General features: G+C 36.6%; 1 protein-coding gene across 4 annotated transcripts in view; it reads right to left on the bottom strand.

Moving 5' to 3' along the window:
• The window catches only part of HGF (hepatocyte growth factor), a 103,453-nt gene that overhangs the window by 34,058 nt on the left and 52,222 nt on the right, over nucleotides 1-17,173 (bottom strand). For 3 of the 4 annotated variants that reach the window (XM_045510453.2, XM_010946631.3, XM_074367567.1), the window contains exons 6-8: nucleotides 16,922-17,064; nucleotides 10,782-10,902; nucleotides 9,269-9,387 (exon numbers count right to left, since the gene is read on the bottom strand). In XM_045510453.2, coding sequence (XP_045366409.2) covers nucleotides 9,269-9,387; nucleotides 10,782-10,902; nucleotides 16,922-17,064 — 383 coding nt within the window. The remainder of the gene's footprint in view (nucleotides 1-9,268; nucleotides 9,388-10,781; nucleotides 10,903-16,921; nucleotides 17,065-17,173) is intronic. The other variant, XM_010946632.3, reaches the window with a different exon arrangement.

Raw genomic sequence — 17,173 nt, 5'->3', positions numbered from 1 at the left:
ACAAAAACTACATAATTCTGGTGGCAGTGTATAGAATAAATAATATAGGCAAAAAAAGATATATTAGTACAAGGTAGCTACATAGTTTTCATCAATTAGTAAGAGTTATTGTGAGACTTCATGCAGCTGTTTAATAAATATTATCTGATGGGGACCATGATGAATGATGTGTTCGCAGAACATTTAACTGTGATATAAATGTTTGATCTTTGCTGCCTACATGAATACTTATGATTCAAACAAAATGAATTATTCCTGAACTGCAATAAAATAGACTCCTTCAGCTGCCCTACCATATAAATACCAAAACCTGGTGCAAAAACAAAACAAACGTTTCATGTGAGTTGATTTGGAAAGAGCTGTTAAATGTTGGGAAAGCTATTCCTTTGGACTTAAATATGAGACCTGAACAACGGTGGGTTTTGAAGAGCCTCCAGTGGCCCAGCAAAGTGTTAAAGAAGCACAGAAACATCCCCAAATATCAGCTGAAGCTGATCAATTTTAGCCGAAGCAACATGTTTTTAAAATCCTACATCCCCACATACACAAATATTTTTTGCAAGTAGTTCTCCCAAGCCCACACTGAAAATACCAGGAACTCTTCTGAGAGTTCTTCACAAATGAAACATTTTGCCAGAGGTGTCAGTAGTGGTCACCCTTTGGAAGCAGATGCAAAGATATTTATATGATCCTCAGTGTCCTATGAGTGAAGGAATGTTTTTCTTTGATGATTGACACGAAGTTTTCTATTTGGAAATGCTTTAAGGAAAACAATATTTGCTATTGAAATTCTTCACTGTCCTGTTAGAACATGATCAAATACAATGGGTGCCTCTTGGAACATTTTCACTTTGCTGGTGTGGATATTCTATGATCTGATTGTGAGAATATTTGATAGAGAACTTTAAGGTTTCAATCGGTTTTTTGAGAGAATGAACATTAACTGTTACATAATTTTTGACAAAAAACATTGTGCCCCCCAACAGAAAGAGACCAATGGAACAAGACAACTGATAATAAATCTGACCCATTTTCTCTTTGAAAGGCTAGCCAGATCCTTGCAGAGAGAATGCAAGGCCCTGACAGGAGTTCCTGAACAGCAACTGGAGAAAGTGAGTGGGCACGTATATTGCAGAAGTCCACACCCAGGGCTCCGTAAGCTTTATGTGGACGATAAGTAAATCCTGATATCCTGGGTCACCGTAGCCCTCCAAAAAAATCTAGATTTCTTAGTGATGATACGCTATTACTGTTCTTTTGCCTATAGCTAAGAACAAGTTGCTTCCTGGGCCATTGGACAAATACCTGGTTATTCTTAGAGCAGTTCAACCCAACCCACTTCTTATTCCCAGGTACTGAAGAGCAATTGAAATGTAGGGTTTACTTTATGATGGTCTTTGGAGATTTAGAACAATGTGTAAAGCTACTCTCCTGTCAACAGACTTGTGTTCTTCGGGCCATAAAGGGCAGGACTGGGCTTAATGTAAACTTAAAGAGCTTCTTATTTTTAAATTGACGTGGGAAAATAGTATGAAGACCTCCAAAGTACAAACCTCAAATTGCTTGCATGTTTGCTTTCCATGTGGACTTGGGATTCCTATCTGAAACTTTTCCCTGGACTTTATCCAAACCTTTTCTGGTGTAAAATGTTCAAGAGACAAGACTTTCATGAAAAGTCTTCAATTCTATACTCTTAGTCCTTAGAAGATGGCTTGGAAATGACTTCCAAATACAAGATCTGTCCCTTGAGAAAGGATATTGATAGCATTGTTTTTTCCTGACAGAATAAAATAAGATTTTATTTCTGTGAATCTCTGTTCTGGCTGGCTTAGATGAATTAATAAAATTTACAGAAATAATCAGCTTTACTTAAGAAAGAAAATAATTTGCTAAAATAATTTTCCCAACACACTGAATTTTAAAAGTTACATATTCTTTTAAAATGGTGCCAATGTACATTAGTTACTAGGAGGAAACATTCTTTTTATGTATTACCAATGGCAACATACCTGTATTAGTCTGCTAGATCTGCAGTAACAAGAATAGGTGGCTTAAATAACAGTAATGCATTTTCTTACAATTCGGACATTTGTAAACTCCAAGAGCAAGGTGGCAACCAATTGCTCCTGGTGAGTTTTCTTCCTGGTTTATAGATATAAGTGTAGACATACTTTTTTGCTATGTTTTTATATGGTAGAGAGAGATTGCTCTCATTCTCTACTTATAAGAGCACAAATTCAACTGGATTAGGATCCCACCACTATATTTTATTTAATCTTAATTATCTCCTGAAAGCCCTATCTCCAAAGTAAACATATGGGCTTCATATGAATGGGAATGGCGGAGGGGGACACAATTCAGTCCATAATGATACGTTTGGCAGAAATCGTAGCTATCAAAGATCTTCCTAGGCCACATCTCTGAAATGGGGAGTTGTTCAAGAAGTATGCAGTTTCAGTTATGGAAGATAAGTAAGTTCTAGAGATATACTATACAACATGGTACCTAGAGTTAACAATACAGTATTGTAGACTAAACAATTGTTAAGAGAGTACATCTCAAATTAAATGTTCTTACCACACACACACACACACACACTAAGGCAAGGTGTGGGCAGGAGGAAACTTGAAGGTGATGAATATGGTTATTATTTTGAGTGTGGAGATGGTTTCATGGACATGGGCATATGCATATGTTCAAACCCATCAAATTGTGTACATTAAGTATGTGATATTTTAAAATATCAATTTTACCTCAATAAAGCTGTTAAAATAAATAAAATGACTCTGGACATCTACATATCTAGAAGTTTAAAAAATAAATAGGAAAAGAAAAAGGAAGAGGAAAATAAGGTAAAACATGAAAAATGTGTCTGTTTTGTTGAAGGGAAAGCCATCAAGACAACCAGCAATAAATAAACAAAACTAGCTCAGGGAAGCATGAAATCTGGTAACAAGGTGAAGTGATGGAAAGAAGGTCTGAAGCAAATCTTCCTGGCTGGCAACATCTGGGAAAAGCCAAGTTTTCATATGAAGATCAAGAAGCAGGGAAGAAATTCCAGAAGACACTGAAAGAAAATGAAGAACCACCACTTCATAGGAAGGGAACATTCATTCATTCAACAAAGATTTGTTGAACTCCTGTCATGTGCAGGCAATGTGGTAAGTCTGCGGGATACAAAAAAGACATGGTTCTTCCTCTGTTGGAGCTTACAGATTTTGATAGAGAGAGCTATTAACCAAATAACTTCAAAAATAAATGTAAAAATCGAACTCTGAGAAGTACAAGGAAGGAGGGGTTTATGATACTATAAAAACACAATAACGAATTTGACCCAGTCAGGGAAGTCAAATAAAGAAATGATAACTGACTTGAAATTTGAACAATGGGTATATAGCCAGTAAAAGTTATATAGCCAGAACTAGATGAAGAAGAAAGAGAAGAATTTTCAGGGTAGAGGAGATGGCAGAGGTGAAGGAACAATAATGAGAATATGGAAAATATGAGGTATAGGAAGAAAACTATTCTGGCTGGAATAGAGAGCACGGAGAGAAATGTATATGAGTTAGAGATATGGGTGGAGGAGTAAAAGATAGTTTTACTTTGTGTTTGTCCTAAGATCAAAGAAAATCATTGAAAAGTTTTAAACTGGAGTGTGTGTGTGTATGTGTGTGTGTGTGGTCTGCTAGGCATACACTCAGACCTTTAAAAATATCATTCTATTTGCAGTGTGGAGAAGGGATTGGAGAAGAAAACTAATGAATCTGGATCCAACTCCACTCAGAAGGCCATCCAAATATTCACGACGAAAAATACTGTTGTCTTGGATAAAGGAGACAGTGATAAAGTGAAATGGAGATTTGAGAGGTATGCACAAAATGGAATTGACAGTTCTTAATGATGGATCAAACATGAAAACTGAAGGAAAGGGCATGTTTGGGATTACCCTAGGCTTTTGGATTTTAAACTGTGTAAATGGTGGTACCAATCATGCAGACGAGAGTTTAAAAAGTAGATTAGACCATCCTATAGGTTAAATGAAGAAAATCAGAGAGAAAGATAATAAATGATAGATATCTCAAAACCAACTGATTTGTTGATGGTGAAAGATAGAGAACCATTGGAACAGCCAAGAGGTATATCCTAGTTACTGTGCTTTAGTGGGACATCAGCCTTACATGTCTGACATGAAGCAAAAAAGTTGTTCTCAGAGGGATACCTGGGGTTCTGGTCCGGGACCTAGAAGATCAAAACTGTTTTCATAACAATAATCAGATGTTATTTGTTCTTTATACAGTGGAATTTCTAGATGTGTTTGATGTATGATATCCAAGACGGAATGCAGCAGCAAATATGACACACTCAGCCATTGTCTCCTAATTAAGGTAATGTTAAAGAAATTTGCAAAAAACTTAACTTTACAGAAAGTCTAAAACAATGTCATTGTTCTCCCTATTTTTCTGAAAAGAAGAGTTATTTTTCTTTTAAAATGTGTTTGTTAACATCCAATGAGCTGGTATTCAGAATACAAAGTTACTATTATAGGGAAAGAACATAAGAAAGTTAGCACTTCATTCAAGCACTGTATGGGACTTCCAATTTTGCTATGTCCTTGCAGTGTCTTAAAATTCCATATACCTGGAAGTCTGTTAAAAGTTATATAGCCAGAACATGTGTGGGCTGCTGCCATTTGGGTAGCCATCACCCTCTGAGGAATGTGGTCTGAAGGAGGACCGAGAAGGCCTGTCCTGGAACACCATGGTACACATTTGTCATCCTTCACTTTCAGTGATACACTGCTTGTAAGATTAGACGATTGGAAGCATGGTGACAAGTACAAATTTGTAGTATAGTCATCTTTTAAACAGATAAAAGGAACTGAGAACAGTATTCAAAACCTTGGCTCTGAAAGGTGTGAACACCACAATGTCAAGGCAATGTCAGCTTTTACTTAGCTAGTTCATGCCAAAATTCTGCGGTTTCAGTTTTATCATAGATCTTGGTCTGTTCTGTTCGCTTTTCTATCCCCAGCATCTAGAAAGGCATTTGATGTGTAAGAGCTACTCCGTAAATGTTTATTGAATGAAATTTATAGAAAAGGGGCAAACAGCCCTCTTTATGCTCTTTCTGTGCTCCCTGGGATTGCTGCTATGCCCAAGGCTTTTGCTGTCCCTATTTACTTAGACTTTACATAACCCTAGGAAGACTGAACTTAGGTGTGCTGTGAGTGCAGACATGAAGCACCTACATCTCAGTACAACCAAACTTGCTGTCTTTCTCTTCAAATTTATATTTCTCTTAAATATGCATCATCTACCCAATAACTCAGGAAATGTTTCAGACTTTACTTTTTCCCTACCTTATTTCCCACTCCGTCCAGTCTGTCATTGTATTTGGGAGCATTCTAACTCTTATTATTGCTCACTTTCTTCTTCACCTTGTTATTCTTGCTCTTACTGCTTTAGTTTGCATTCCCATTATTTCTTACTGGCCTTTTAAAATCAGTTGTATAATCATATAAATGATAAACATTGTGAACATACAGTATTTTCAAAAGGCTCTTTGTTCAGAGTTTCTGAGATTTTTACACCCTGTGAGAATGCACCACATTTATACTCAGGTAGGACTGGCAGTCTGCCTTTGTTCAGTAAAATAGGAAAGGGCAGTTGTCAATGGCAAGGTAAGATGTTGAACTTGACTGACTCCTTGGGAACATGTGCATCTCCAGAAGACTTTGGAAAAGAATTCATGTGAAAACAAGGAGTTGGAATTTGAGCCCTTTAACCTATCCCTGCTCATAGACCCCTAGGATAGTATTTCGCTCCCCAGAGTTTCACAGACACCAATTTGGAAGCTATTGTTCTAGATCATAAATCAGATTAGAACCATTCTCCCTGCTTAATTTTTTAGTTTTTCTCAGGCATCTGGATGGGCTACTCTTGGATCCTACTTCAGCTGCCTCGTATCAGTCTTATTTTTCTTATCTTCTTCCATGTCTCTGTTTTTAATCCCATCCCTACCCACATCAAACTAATTGCCATGTCTTAAATAGTGCATTGCTGATCCACCTATCCATGTCTTTGCACGTCTTTCTTCACTGGCCTACCTAATCACAGTCATTTTGTAGAATTGAAATAAGAATTATTGATGGTAGAGGAAAAGCACCTTTCTGTAGATGTTAAATAAATGTCAGAAATTATGAGTTTGTAATACAGTTATTATATAAGGAAACAAGAATTTTAGTCTCAAGGATGTTTTGTACAATGCAGGAATATAGCCAATATTTTGTAATAATTGTTACAAAACTGTTAATATTTTGTTACAACCAGTGCATGTAAACATGTGTGTGGTAAACAGAATTCTAATATGGCCCCCACATTCCCACCCACTGGTATACACTCTGTATAATACCCTCCCCTTGAGTGTGGGTAGAAATTGTGAATATGACATGAGAGCCACTCCTGTAATTAGCTCACGTTGTACAACAAAAGTGAAGAGAGTTTGCAGGTATATCAGTTAACAGTAAGTTAATGAAAGGGAGAGTTCCCCAGGTGGGATCGACCTAATCAGGAGAGCTCTCTAAAAGAAGGTTCAAAGTAGCAGAAAGCTAACCTGTCGACCTTGTAGAAGTAAACTGCATTATTGTGGAGAAAGTCATGTGGTAGGAAACATCAGGCAGACTCTAGGAGCTGAGGACCTCAGCACCACCACCACAAGAAACTGATTCTGCCAACAATTTGTGAACTTGGAATGGGACCCTAAGTCTTTGATGAGATAGTAGGTCTGGTGGGCATCAGGACTGTGGCTGAGTGAGTTCCTAAGCAGGGAACCCACCTGACTCATGCATGGACTCCTGACCCACAGAGACCATGAGATAACAAATGTGTGTTATTTTTAAGCCACTTTTTGATAATTTGTTACACAGCAATAGAAAACTAATATACAATTGAAACCACCACCAAGTTTCTTGGTTTTGCAGTATGGGCTTTACATATGTGTAAGCCAAAATATTTGGAAGACATTCTCTCCTATGCTTCCCAAAATTCCTGAAGGTCAACTTTATTTAATTAATTTTAACAAATGTATAATCTCTATTTATAAGTTTACAAACTAAAACCTGTTTTGTAATGAAATATTTTAAGAATATTCCCGAAGCTCAAAATATTTTTACCTTAACTACAGTTGACCCTTGAACAACATGGGTTTGAACTGCATGGGTCCGCTTACACACTGTTTGTTGGTTTTTCCCATAGTAAATGCTATAGTACTGCATGAGCCACGGTTGGCTGAATTTGCAGATACAGAGTAACTTGGTGTCACCTCTTATCACCATGTCTTTCAAGGGCCAACTGTATCAAAGGTTTGGCTCTCAAATTCTGCCACCATTTTCTTAGAATTAACATTCTATAAATACTACCATCTGTTTAATAAAGCCATCAGAATTGCATGTTAGTTGCTAATTAGCCAACGCTGCACAGAGGAGGGAAAAAATCTAGCAGTTAGAAGTTTCATATTCATTCTATTTCTTTTGTCTCCCAATGTCTTTTTTTTTTTTTTTTTGAGTAAAGATAAATTTATTTAGATACATACCACATAGAGTGTAGGCTGTTTCAGAAGGCGAGAGAAGAGCCACGAAGTGTGGGGTTTGGGTGCTCAGGTTAAAGTAAAAGCAGATACACACTCCACAGACAGAGTTCAGGCTGTCTCCGAAGACAAGGGAGTGAGAGTGGCCCCTATGTCTTTTTAAAATCACCAGCTTTGTGTGTGCCAGTTGAAGGGTGAATATACATGTGAGTATGCATGTGAGTGTTTGTGTGTCTGTGTTTATACTGGTCTCATTCCAGAAATGATTTATAAGGGTATTTAAAACACAAAAAATGAAAGGGAGACAGTTGGTTCATTGTAACTAACTGGTCTAGAATGATGGACAGATTAACAAGATTTAAAAAGTCAGTGAGTGGAACTAACCCAATCTATATAGGAAAACACTGTCACAGGAGTCATCTTTTATTTTAAAGGACCAAACAGATGGTTCAGTTTCCTTGGAACATTGTGTTCATGTTGAGAGCCTTCCAGATTCTGCAGTTATTTCACATATGCCAGACACATCCCCTTTCTGTGGGTTTTATTTGAGTTATCCAAAACATTTCCTTTTATTAGCAGGTCTAAGTGGATAGAGATTTACCTAGGCAGTATCCTAGTGTAGACAATGCTGAATAGGTTCGTTTGGTTTGTTCAAAGGAATAGTCTCATCTTGCCAATCTAGAGAAATATGCAAATCCCTATCCATAGCCTCCTAATTGTATGTCCAGCATTCCAAGTGCTGGCACCTGATCTTATGTAGACTATCTGTCTTTACATTTCTCTCTATATATATATACACGTATTTTTATACTAGCAAGCCAATTTATGACATGATTACACCATACAGATTATGCAGTTCTACTGATCTGAAAGGATTTTAGGATCCAGTTGAAAAAAATAAGACCTGTATACATAGAAAGAAAAGCATGTCCACATCTAATTGTTATCAAGGATTATTTTAGAGAAGAGTAAAAATGTGTGAGTTAACCATGGAGGAGAGGACGAAGGGTACAGATGTAAAGGGATATCACAAGGCAAGTGAGAAAAGAAGCTTTTATCATAAATTCTGAAGAGGTGGGTAAAGGCCAGTGTATAGAAGGATTGTAGGACTGCAAAAGACAGGTTGAAACAGAATGCTGGCTATGTACAAGGACAGCTAGAGAGATTAAGATCAGCTACAAGAGATTAAAGATGTCTTTGAGAATCTTCTGCTAGACTTAGTTTTCTTCATTGCAGCCCCTGTGAGTCACCAAAAAAGGTTGACAGTCAGTTTATGGCTCATGGTATGTCTGGGAGGATCAGTAGGGAAAGGATACAGGATTGGAAGGTGAGAATCTAAGGTCCTAGCTCTTATGGCCCTAATGACACCATGGGAGTGCACATAATCCCTGATCTTTTTCTTTCTCTGTGGACTTTTTTTCTTTTTCTTGATAACATGAGAATGTTTAGGCCTTTACCATAAGTGTAAATGTTTTGTATGTATGCACCTGTGTACATAGCTCTTTCCAAATAATGTCTCTAAAAATGCAAAAGATTGAGTAGGATTATGTAACACATTCTTAACTAAAACCTATATACGTTAAAGCATCAAGTAGAATAGTTGTTAAGCTGTCCCACTAATAATCGCCTGCTTAGATCCAGTCTGTGAGAGGAAAAGGAAGCAATAAATTTGACCCCAACTTACCACACATTTTAATTGCACAGTACTCCCAGGGGGTGTCAGGGTCAAGAGTATAGCACCATGGCCTCGGCTTGCCATCAGGATTGCGGCAATAATTATCATCAAAGCCCTTGTCGGGATATCTGCAAACCACACCAAGAAAACTGTCACGTAAATCTGCCTGGAAACACCACCCAGCCCTCTGCTCACAAAATAACTTTCGACTTAGCTTGGATACTACTAGCTGAGGAAACGAGGGTTTTTAGGTTTTGCCTTACAGGGGCTGCTGATCACTGACTGCTGAATCTATTAATGTTACTAACACTGTTAACGTCTACGCTACTAAGGATAGAGTACCATCCCCTTTGCTAGTAAGTTAGGTCCTTTTGGTGCCGGTCCACCAGCTGAGGTCCCAAACTGAATCCTCTTGTCACAAAGCCCACTAAGGACAGATTACATAAACATGATACTATGTAGAATGCTCGTTAAGAAAACAGGTCCTCTTCTCAGATAGGCTGAAAGTTCAAACTGAAAGTTAGGTTTCAATAGCTCTGTTACTAGTGATAGCTCAGTTTTGGAACTAGAGCTTTTCTCTAGGTCATGCCCTCTCCTCCACCAGAGCAAGAGACAAACTCCATCACACCACTTTCTCTATCCCCGCCTCCCTTTTCTAAATTAACAGGGTCCTGAATCAGTGGCTTGATTTTAATTACTACCATATCCCTTTTGCCCTCACTTGAAAAGACAAGAGATGTACTTAAAAATAAAGCAGTTTTAGTTTCTTCTAGAAAAGCAACAAACAAAAGGAGAAAGGAGAAAGAAAAAAGACCTTGCAGCAATTGCCAAAGAAAGTTGGGGATAAACCTTCCTCTGTAATTATTTGTAGTTTTATTTTCTATAATAAAAATAAAGAAATTTATTTTTCTCAACTAAAATAGTTCCTGGGAAATGAATGGGCCAAAGTAGATGTAATTTTTAAACCATTTAAATTCAAAACCTACTCCTGAGGAGAAAAGTAGACTTGGTTGCCTGACTTGTTGAGATTGGCAATTTCAAAATACACCACAGTTAAGCAGCCAAAGAATTCTTTGCTCCACCTTTCATTCTCTTTCCATGGGCATGACCTGTGTGATGGTGTCACACGTTGACCGCACTTTACCTAAGTTACTGAAGATGTGGTACTGGAAAGAGATTGGCTTTTATTTAACAACAATGTCTCCATCCCCTGTTTGAGCTTGTCAAAATGGTCATTGTTAAATGAGCTTTTGTCTTTTTCCTGCTATGGAAGAGAAAGAAAAAGCTTCTACTATTGCTTCCCTTTTGCACCCACTGATAATCCTGTGTTCAGGACCATCCTGAACCTTGTCAGTCAAGACCAGTTGAAGGTGTAGCCAGCATTCTCATATACCTCATCATAAATCCCTTTGCCCCAAGACTATCAGGAAAACATAGAAAAGAATGTTCATGGAAGTTTGTCATGGAGCAAACAACAGTTTGTAAAAAGAATCATTGGAAGTGTAATTTGGTGGTATTTTACCTTTCTGGCAAGAATTTGTGCCGGTGTGGTGTCTGATGATCCCAGCGCTGACAAATCTTGCCTGATTCTGTATGATCCATGGGACCTCGATAACTTTCCCCATTGCAGGTCATGCATTCAACTAATAAAATTAAAGCATGGCAAGTTAATTGCTTCTGACAGCAAAATCAAGAGCACCACTGTTCCACTTAAAGAACAGTAAATCACCTGTTTAGCAAAGAGATTTTTAGAAAAACATACATAGCATTTTATCTCTAACTTAGGGCTTGAAGTCCATTATAGTGGCATAAAATCCTCCCTACAGCACTCTTCATACAGGTTCAGTGGGGTTTTTGTAGTTAGTGTCATACACATTCACCAGAGAGCTGAGATGCTGCCTTTCTAATTTTGTAATAACTGTCTAAAAGGTTACTGAAACTGAAAATACGAATTACACCCTTGAGGATTTTCCCTTTGTGGGTCTAAAATCAGTATCTATTGGGTCAGCACCGCAGTGTGCCTCTCTCAACTTACCCTCCAACACATACAAAGAAAATACACGATTTAAAATGAATATACATCATACTCCTACATTTAATGCCAAGATCAGGACCAGATAGATTTGAGAGACCAGCTTCGAATAGAAATCTGGTACTATTCAAAGAATATAGTTATTTTAAGATGAAATCACGGTTCCTTTCCATTAGTGAACATCCATCTTGAACAACTGGGCAGACTTACATTCTTATCTGCTTAGGATGGAAACGTGACCTAGTATTGAACTTCTTGTACTCACTGTTTTTAAAATATATAAGCTCCTCTAATTATGCAGGATCTTACTGATGATTCTGTGAGTTTAATTAATAGTTCTTTCCTGGCTGCCCTCTCATGTCATACGGAAAACTCTGAATCGCATCAGCTAGCTGAAAAGGAGACTTCTCAAATGGACAGGTTGATTTGTAGCACAGCAGGCATCCTGTGGAATAAATCATTGCTTGGCTTTCCTATGAATCCGGCAAACTTCCCCAAACACATCATTTGTATCTTGTGATTACTGATCATCTAACACTAGCTGAAGTGGGAAAAGATCAGTGTTTAGTTTTATCCACCGGGATCTAGCCTAATGAGTATTTGTAGTAATTTAGGATATATCATTAGAATCATCACTTTTGAGCCTTTGATTTTTATAATCTAAAAGGACATTAACTATTAACTCCCTGGAACAAGAAACCATTTGGCTTGATCCATCTGCTTCCTTTTGTGTAGGCTAATCTATGAACTAAGACAAGGAACCAGTTCCCCTTCCTCTCTCTTGATACTGAGGTTCCCCCAGACAACAGTTAGTAAGCACCTGAACTATAAATGAGAGGGGTCCAAGAGCATATTGATAAAAGTGCTCTGGTTAGCCACGGTCAGTTCCACATAGGGTGTGCATTATCACATTTCAGCTTTCCATCTGAGTGGGGATACAGACTAACTTAGTTCCTATTTTAAAAAGAATGCAAGGTTTGATATCTTTACAGAAAATGATGCAACATTTATCGTTGTCATTTGCTCCTTTGCGTTAAGCAAAAAAGTAGAATACTTTGATCGCTCATATCCACATGTACAATTTCTAACCTTGAATAGTGCTTAGGAATCAGAATATATGTATTTTGTCTCTGTCAGCTAATGCAGTTTATAAGGGTATATCCTTTTCTAATTAGAGTGAATAAAGTTATTTCCTGGGAAGCTGTGTTAGGGGCATCATTACAAAATATTTCTCCAGAAACTGTAGAATTTTTAATTTTCTTGCAGGAAAAAAGCTACACAAATCAAACAGGTGATTCTATAAGATGACTATTTTTCCAGCATGAGTGATCAATTGATGCTTCTCCAAACTTTAATGTGCATAAAAGTTACTTTGAGATCTTGTTAAGGGGCAGGTTCTGATTCAGTGAATCGGGACTGGGGCATCAATAACAAGCTCCCAGGGGATGCTGATGCTGCTGGTCCTTGGATCTCACATTGAATTGCAATTTCGTAGCAACTTATTCAGTTCTGAAACTTCTTAGCATTTGGCAGTAATGGCTTTTAGGAGAGACTAGATTTTACTTGGATGTGAAGGATGGATGAGATGTGGGTAAATTTTAAAGGGTCAAATAACATAAAATGGTACAGAAACATGAAATAATGTGCTGTGTTTATAATAAAGTGAAGTAACAGTTACAAATGCAGGTACAGATCTAATGAGATTGAAAAATAGTAAAAGTTAACAAGAATAATGTTAGATTTTGGAAGGCAATGAAAGTTATCGTTGGGGTGGGAATTAAATGTATCCTGCGATAGGCCTTAGATACTAAATACATTATGGTTATATATTCTTTGATTATTCAGTATTTTTAACATGTAAGAAATCATTTGATCCTTATAGTGAGGAAAACAAGGCTCACAGAAGTTTTAAGGGACTTACCTAAAACAGAAAATGTCAAATCTGTGCCAGGAACATAGGTCCTGTGATGCACAATCCAGTGCTCTTACCATTCTCCCTAATTGCCTTTTTGTCCTATATATTTTAATTTGTTTCCTACATACTCTAACTGGTCATACTTTAAGATAGCCTAATATTCAAAACTTTTAAAAAAAAGTCAATGTCCCTGCCTTTTTCAATATCATCCTCACTACCTCTGCCCTCTTGTTTCCAATAGCAGGTTGCCCTCCTGTTGGATTCTCACCCATTAGAGGCTGGAGGAAAGGAGGCTGTGGGAAAGCAACGAGCTTGGCCATCTTACCCAAGGATGAACCGTTTGTGCATCAAAGCATCAGGTTAGTCGTAAAAATTACTTCCAGATAGGTAAATTTTGAGCTCATACTGACTTTTCACACTTTAAGAATTCCACAAATCTTCTAAGTTTTCCAAAAAAATAATCAGGCAGTACAGGTGGGAAGCAAGTTCACCTACTCAAGGAATCAGGTGGAAGCGTGATCTATGTAACAATGCAAGAGGGTGAGGATTGCACTTCCTGCTCTATTTCCTTCTGACCTTATTGCTGGCAGAGTATTATTTAACCATTCCAGCAAGTTCTTCCCTTTAAAAAACAAACAATCCAAGATCACATAAACTCAAACTAAATAAATGTTTCTATTCATAAGTAGAATATTTTCATCTAATTATAGTTTTGGCCTAAATCACAGTAGAAAACTATAAAAACTACACATGAATTGTAATAGAAGTAGGGTTAATTTAACATCTTTCTCATCATACAAACCAATTAAACTAACAAAGTATTGTGTTCCATTTTTCTCAACCATAAAACCACAAGTGATCTGAGTTTACAAACTAAAACAACTATTTTGAAAATATCTCTCAGACAAATCCCTGCTGGTGATTTCTTCAGCAAAACTGAATGTTTAAAAGTTGAATGGTCTACCAAATTTATAGTTTTATTTAAGTCTTTGGTTGTAAAAGTCTTTTACCACACAGAGTATGGAATTACACACATAGAGTTATAGCAGTATTATTTGGAATTTTAAGTTTAAGGTATTTGAAAAATAGTGATTATGGCTTAATAAAGTGTATTTACTCAAATGTTTGACAATCAGGGAAAAAAATCTGTTGCAGTGACTAGTAATTGCTATATTTTAAATCCCAAGCAAATGTTAAAGTAAGAAATCGAACTTTATATACTTGAGTTTTCCATAATCTTTGAATTAAACATTAATGATAATAATTTCTTTACATAACTATGTAAGGCTCTGAATGTGGTAAGTGAATATTAATTTTCTTTTGGAATGCAAATATATTTTAAAGGTTTAAATTATAAGAAAATAACTTTAACCTTTGGGTATCAGATGTATTTTTTTAATGAACCAACATTGCGGACGAATTTCAGATGATTATTTAGCAAAGACTTTAATATAGTTAGAAAATTTTAAAGAAATATGTACTGCTCTACATGTTTTTTCAAAAAGAATAGTCCAAAGTTTGACCAAAGGTATTTATCTTATTTAATTTTAAAATATACAAAATGATTTGATCATTGCTGTTTCATCCATAATAACGTAACCTTTGGAACTCGATATTTAATAAAATAATATCCATAGATAAAAGTGTTTCACCTGCCATACTATTGAATATTGTGGATTTTGAGGGTTTTTTCCCTTATATTTGTATTTTAATAGGAACATATCATTTCTACATTATTTTGCATATTTGGTAGTATCCATTTTATAAGTAGATCTGTTTTTCTCTATTAATGTATTGAGAATGCTTCTTATTTTAGATCCTATTCATTAAAATTCTGTTAAAACCTTATTCATTTTAGGGCAAATGTAAATATCACAGCTCAATTCACAGTCCCTGAAATACGTTGAGCCTACAGGCAGGTGTTGGTTACTTTTCTCACAGAAGCGTTCTTCTACCCATGTCAGACTTCTGCCTGTTTCCAAAAGAAGGATATCTGCAACCTTTAGTGCCAAGGTGACTGTTAGCAGCATGTGCCATTGATATCAATGAGCTATGTCCTTTTCTAAGGGGGCTCAGAGACCACAAAGTATTAAAAAATATTAGAGACATATATTTTGATGACATAAGGATTACCAGAAATTTTTCCAATCACTTCTTTTCTACCACATTTATTCTATGTTGCCTATTAGTTCAAATCTATGCCAGTGTATTTTGACGAAGGTTCTTATCAACCTTCACCACCAGAGGTTGAAAAATCACATTCCCACGTGCTAGGCAGGTAACATAAATGCTACACTGTTTGAAGTTTGACCAAGTTACCTTTCCCTGGAAAACACTGTCCCAGGTCAAATAAATAAATAAATAAACAAACAAACAAACAAACAAAACTCCTTGTCAATGACTTTCAACCTCAGAAAACTGTGATATTGGAGAGTTCCCTAAAAGTAGAGTTTTTCTTCCATGTGTAAATTTAACACAAATATTAAATACAGACTTATTCATACAAAACAGACTTATCCATTACGTTATCACAGATCAGTTTATTATTTTTAAAAGAAAAGAAAACAATGAAGAAGTTATAGTGAACAGAATATGATATGGAATGGAAAGTAAGAATTTACAAACAGATGGAACTGGCTCTAGCACATGAAGTCAAGAATTTTAAATTAACTAACAACAGAAAACAAATTCACCTTCTCTATGACAATTAGCTAACAATGGCCTTTCCATGTGATAAATATCAACCTAATATTTAATGAATATTGTGGAAGAATTAGTTCAAGAATATTTGGTTAATAACAAATAGGTAGATATCTTACTATAAAAGTTGGACAGCATTCCAGCAGTCCCCCCACCCCACTTAAAAATCCTACTAAATTTTTATCAGAATTTAATCCGTTTCATTTAGATTTTTAGAACTTTAGTTTCTGACAGAACTAAAAAGCCAACTATTCAGTAACTAGGTAACTTAAAAAAAAAAAATGAAACTACATACAATGCTGACATGGTTACTCTTCCTTCTTGTCAGTCATTCCATTTCCACTGTGAAAGTAATGACTGTGCCCTTTTTTATCTTGTGAGAGGAGGTGGAAACGTAGACATGGATTTAGAGTGTCTGCCTTCCAGACAGCTTGGGATCTACTGTTCTGATCTTTTTGGATACCATTCTGAATGGTATTCAGTTGCAGTCTGTGTATCAGATTTAGTCACATATTCACCAAAACACACATGGGGCTCTCAAACTTTCAGTGACCTGCTCCCTTATTCTCTTCTGGGTTTGTATACCCTTGCCACACCACTCCAGGATAGGTTTGAGAAAACTTCTGCAGAAGCAGGTGCTGGATGAGGAAAATTAGTGACTCATAAAGGACAAGTGTCATGTGGCTCCTTTCAGGTGATGTATGGGAGCAGATTTTGAGGTATGTGAGTTTAAAACAGTAGATGAGGAAGCCCAAAGTTTTACTCTCCCCAGAGAGGTAACTCAGTCTCTTTTGAAATTCAAACTGATAACTCGCTCCATTATTTTGCATTAGTCTGATGATAATCAGTTTTTAATAATCATTTTTTAAAACATCCTGTAAAAATGCTGAAATAATAATCTATGGTTGCATTTGAATGAACATCGTATTCATTAATTCTGTTAACCTTTAATGCGAGTTGCAGTTTTACACAAAGGGGGAGCAGAGCGCCCCACACGGCATTCAGGTTCATTTACCTTCTGAACACTGAGGAATGTCACAGACTTCGTAGCGTACCTCTGGATTGCTCGTGAAACACCAAGGTCCCCCTTCTTCCCCTCGAGGATTGCGACAGTAGTTTTCCTGTAGGTCTTTACCGCGATAGCTCGAAGGCAAAAAGCTAGTTTTAAAATGATAATCATTACAGTATAAGAGCATGCAACTTATTTTTGGCCTATTAAGTTCACTAACTAGTGGATATGTTTTCCTGAAAATAGAGAAATTCTTTA

Source organism: Camelus bactrianus, chromosome 7 (genome assembly GCF_048773025.1).
Source record: "Camelus bactrianus isolate YW-2024 breed Bactrian camel chromosome 7, ASM4877302v1, whole genome shotgun sequence".
Lineage (NCBI taxonomy): Eukaryota > Metazoa > Chordata > Mammalia > Artiodactyla > Camelidae > Camelus > Camelus bactrianus.
This window is presented reverse-complemented; position numbering and strand designations above follow the sequence as displayed.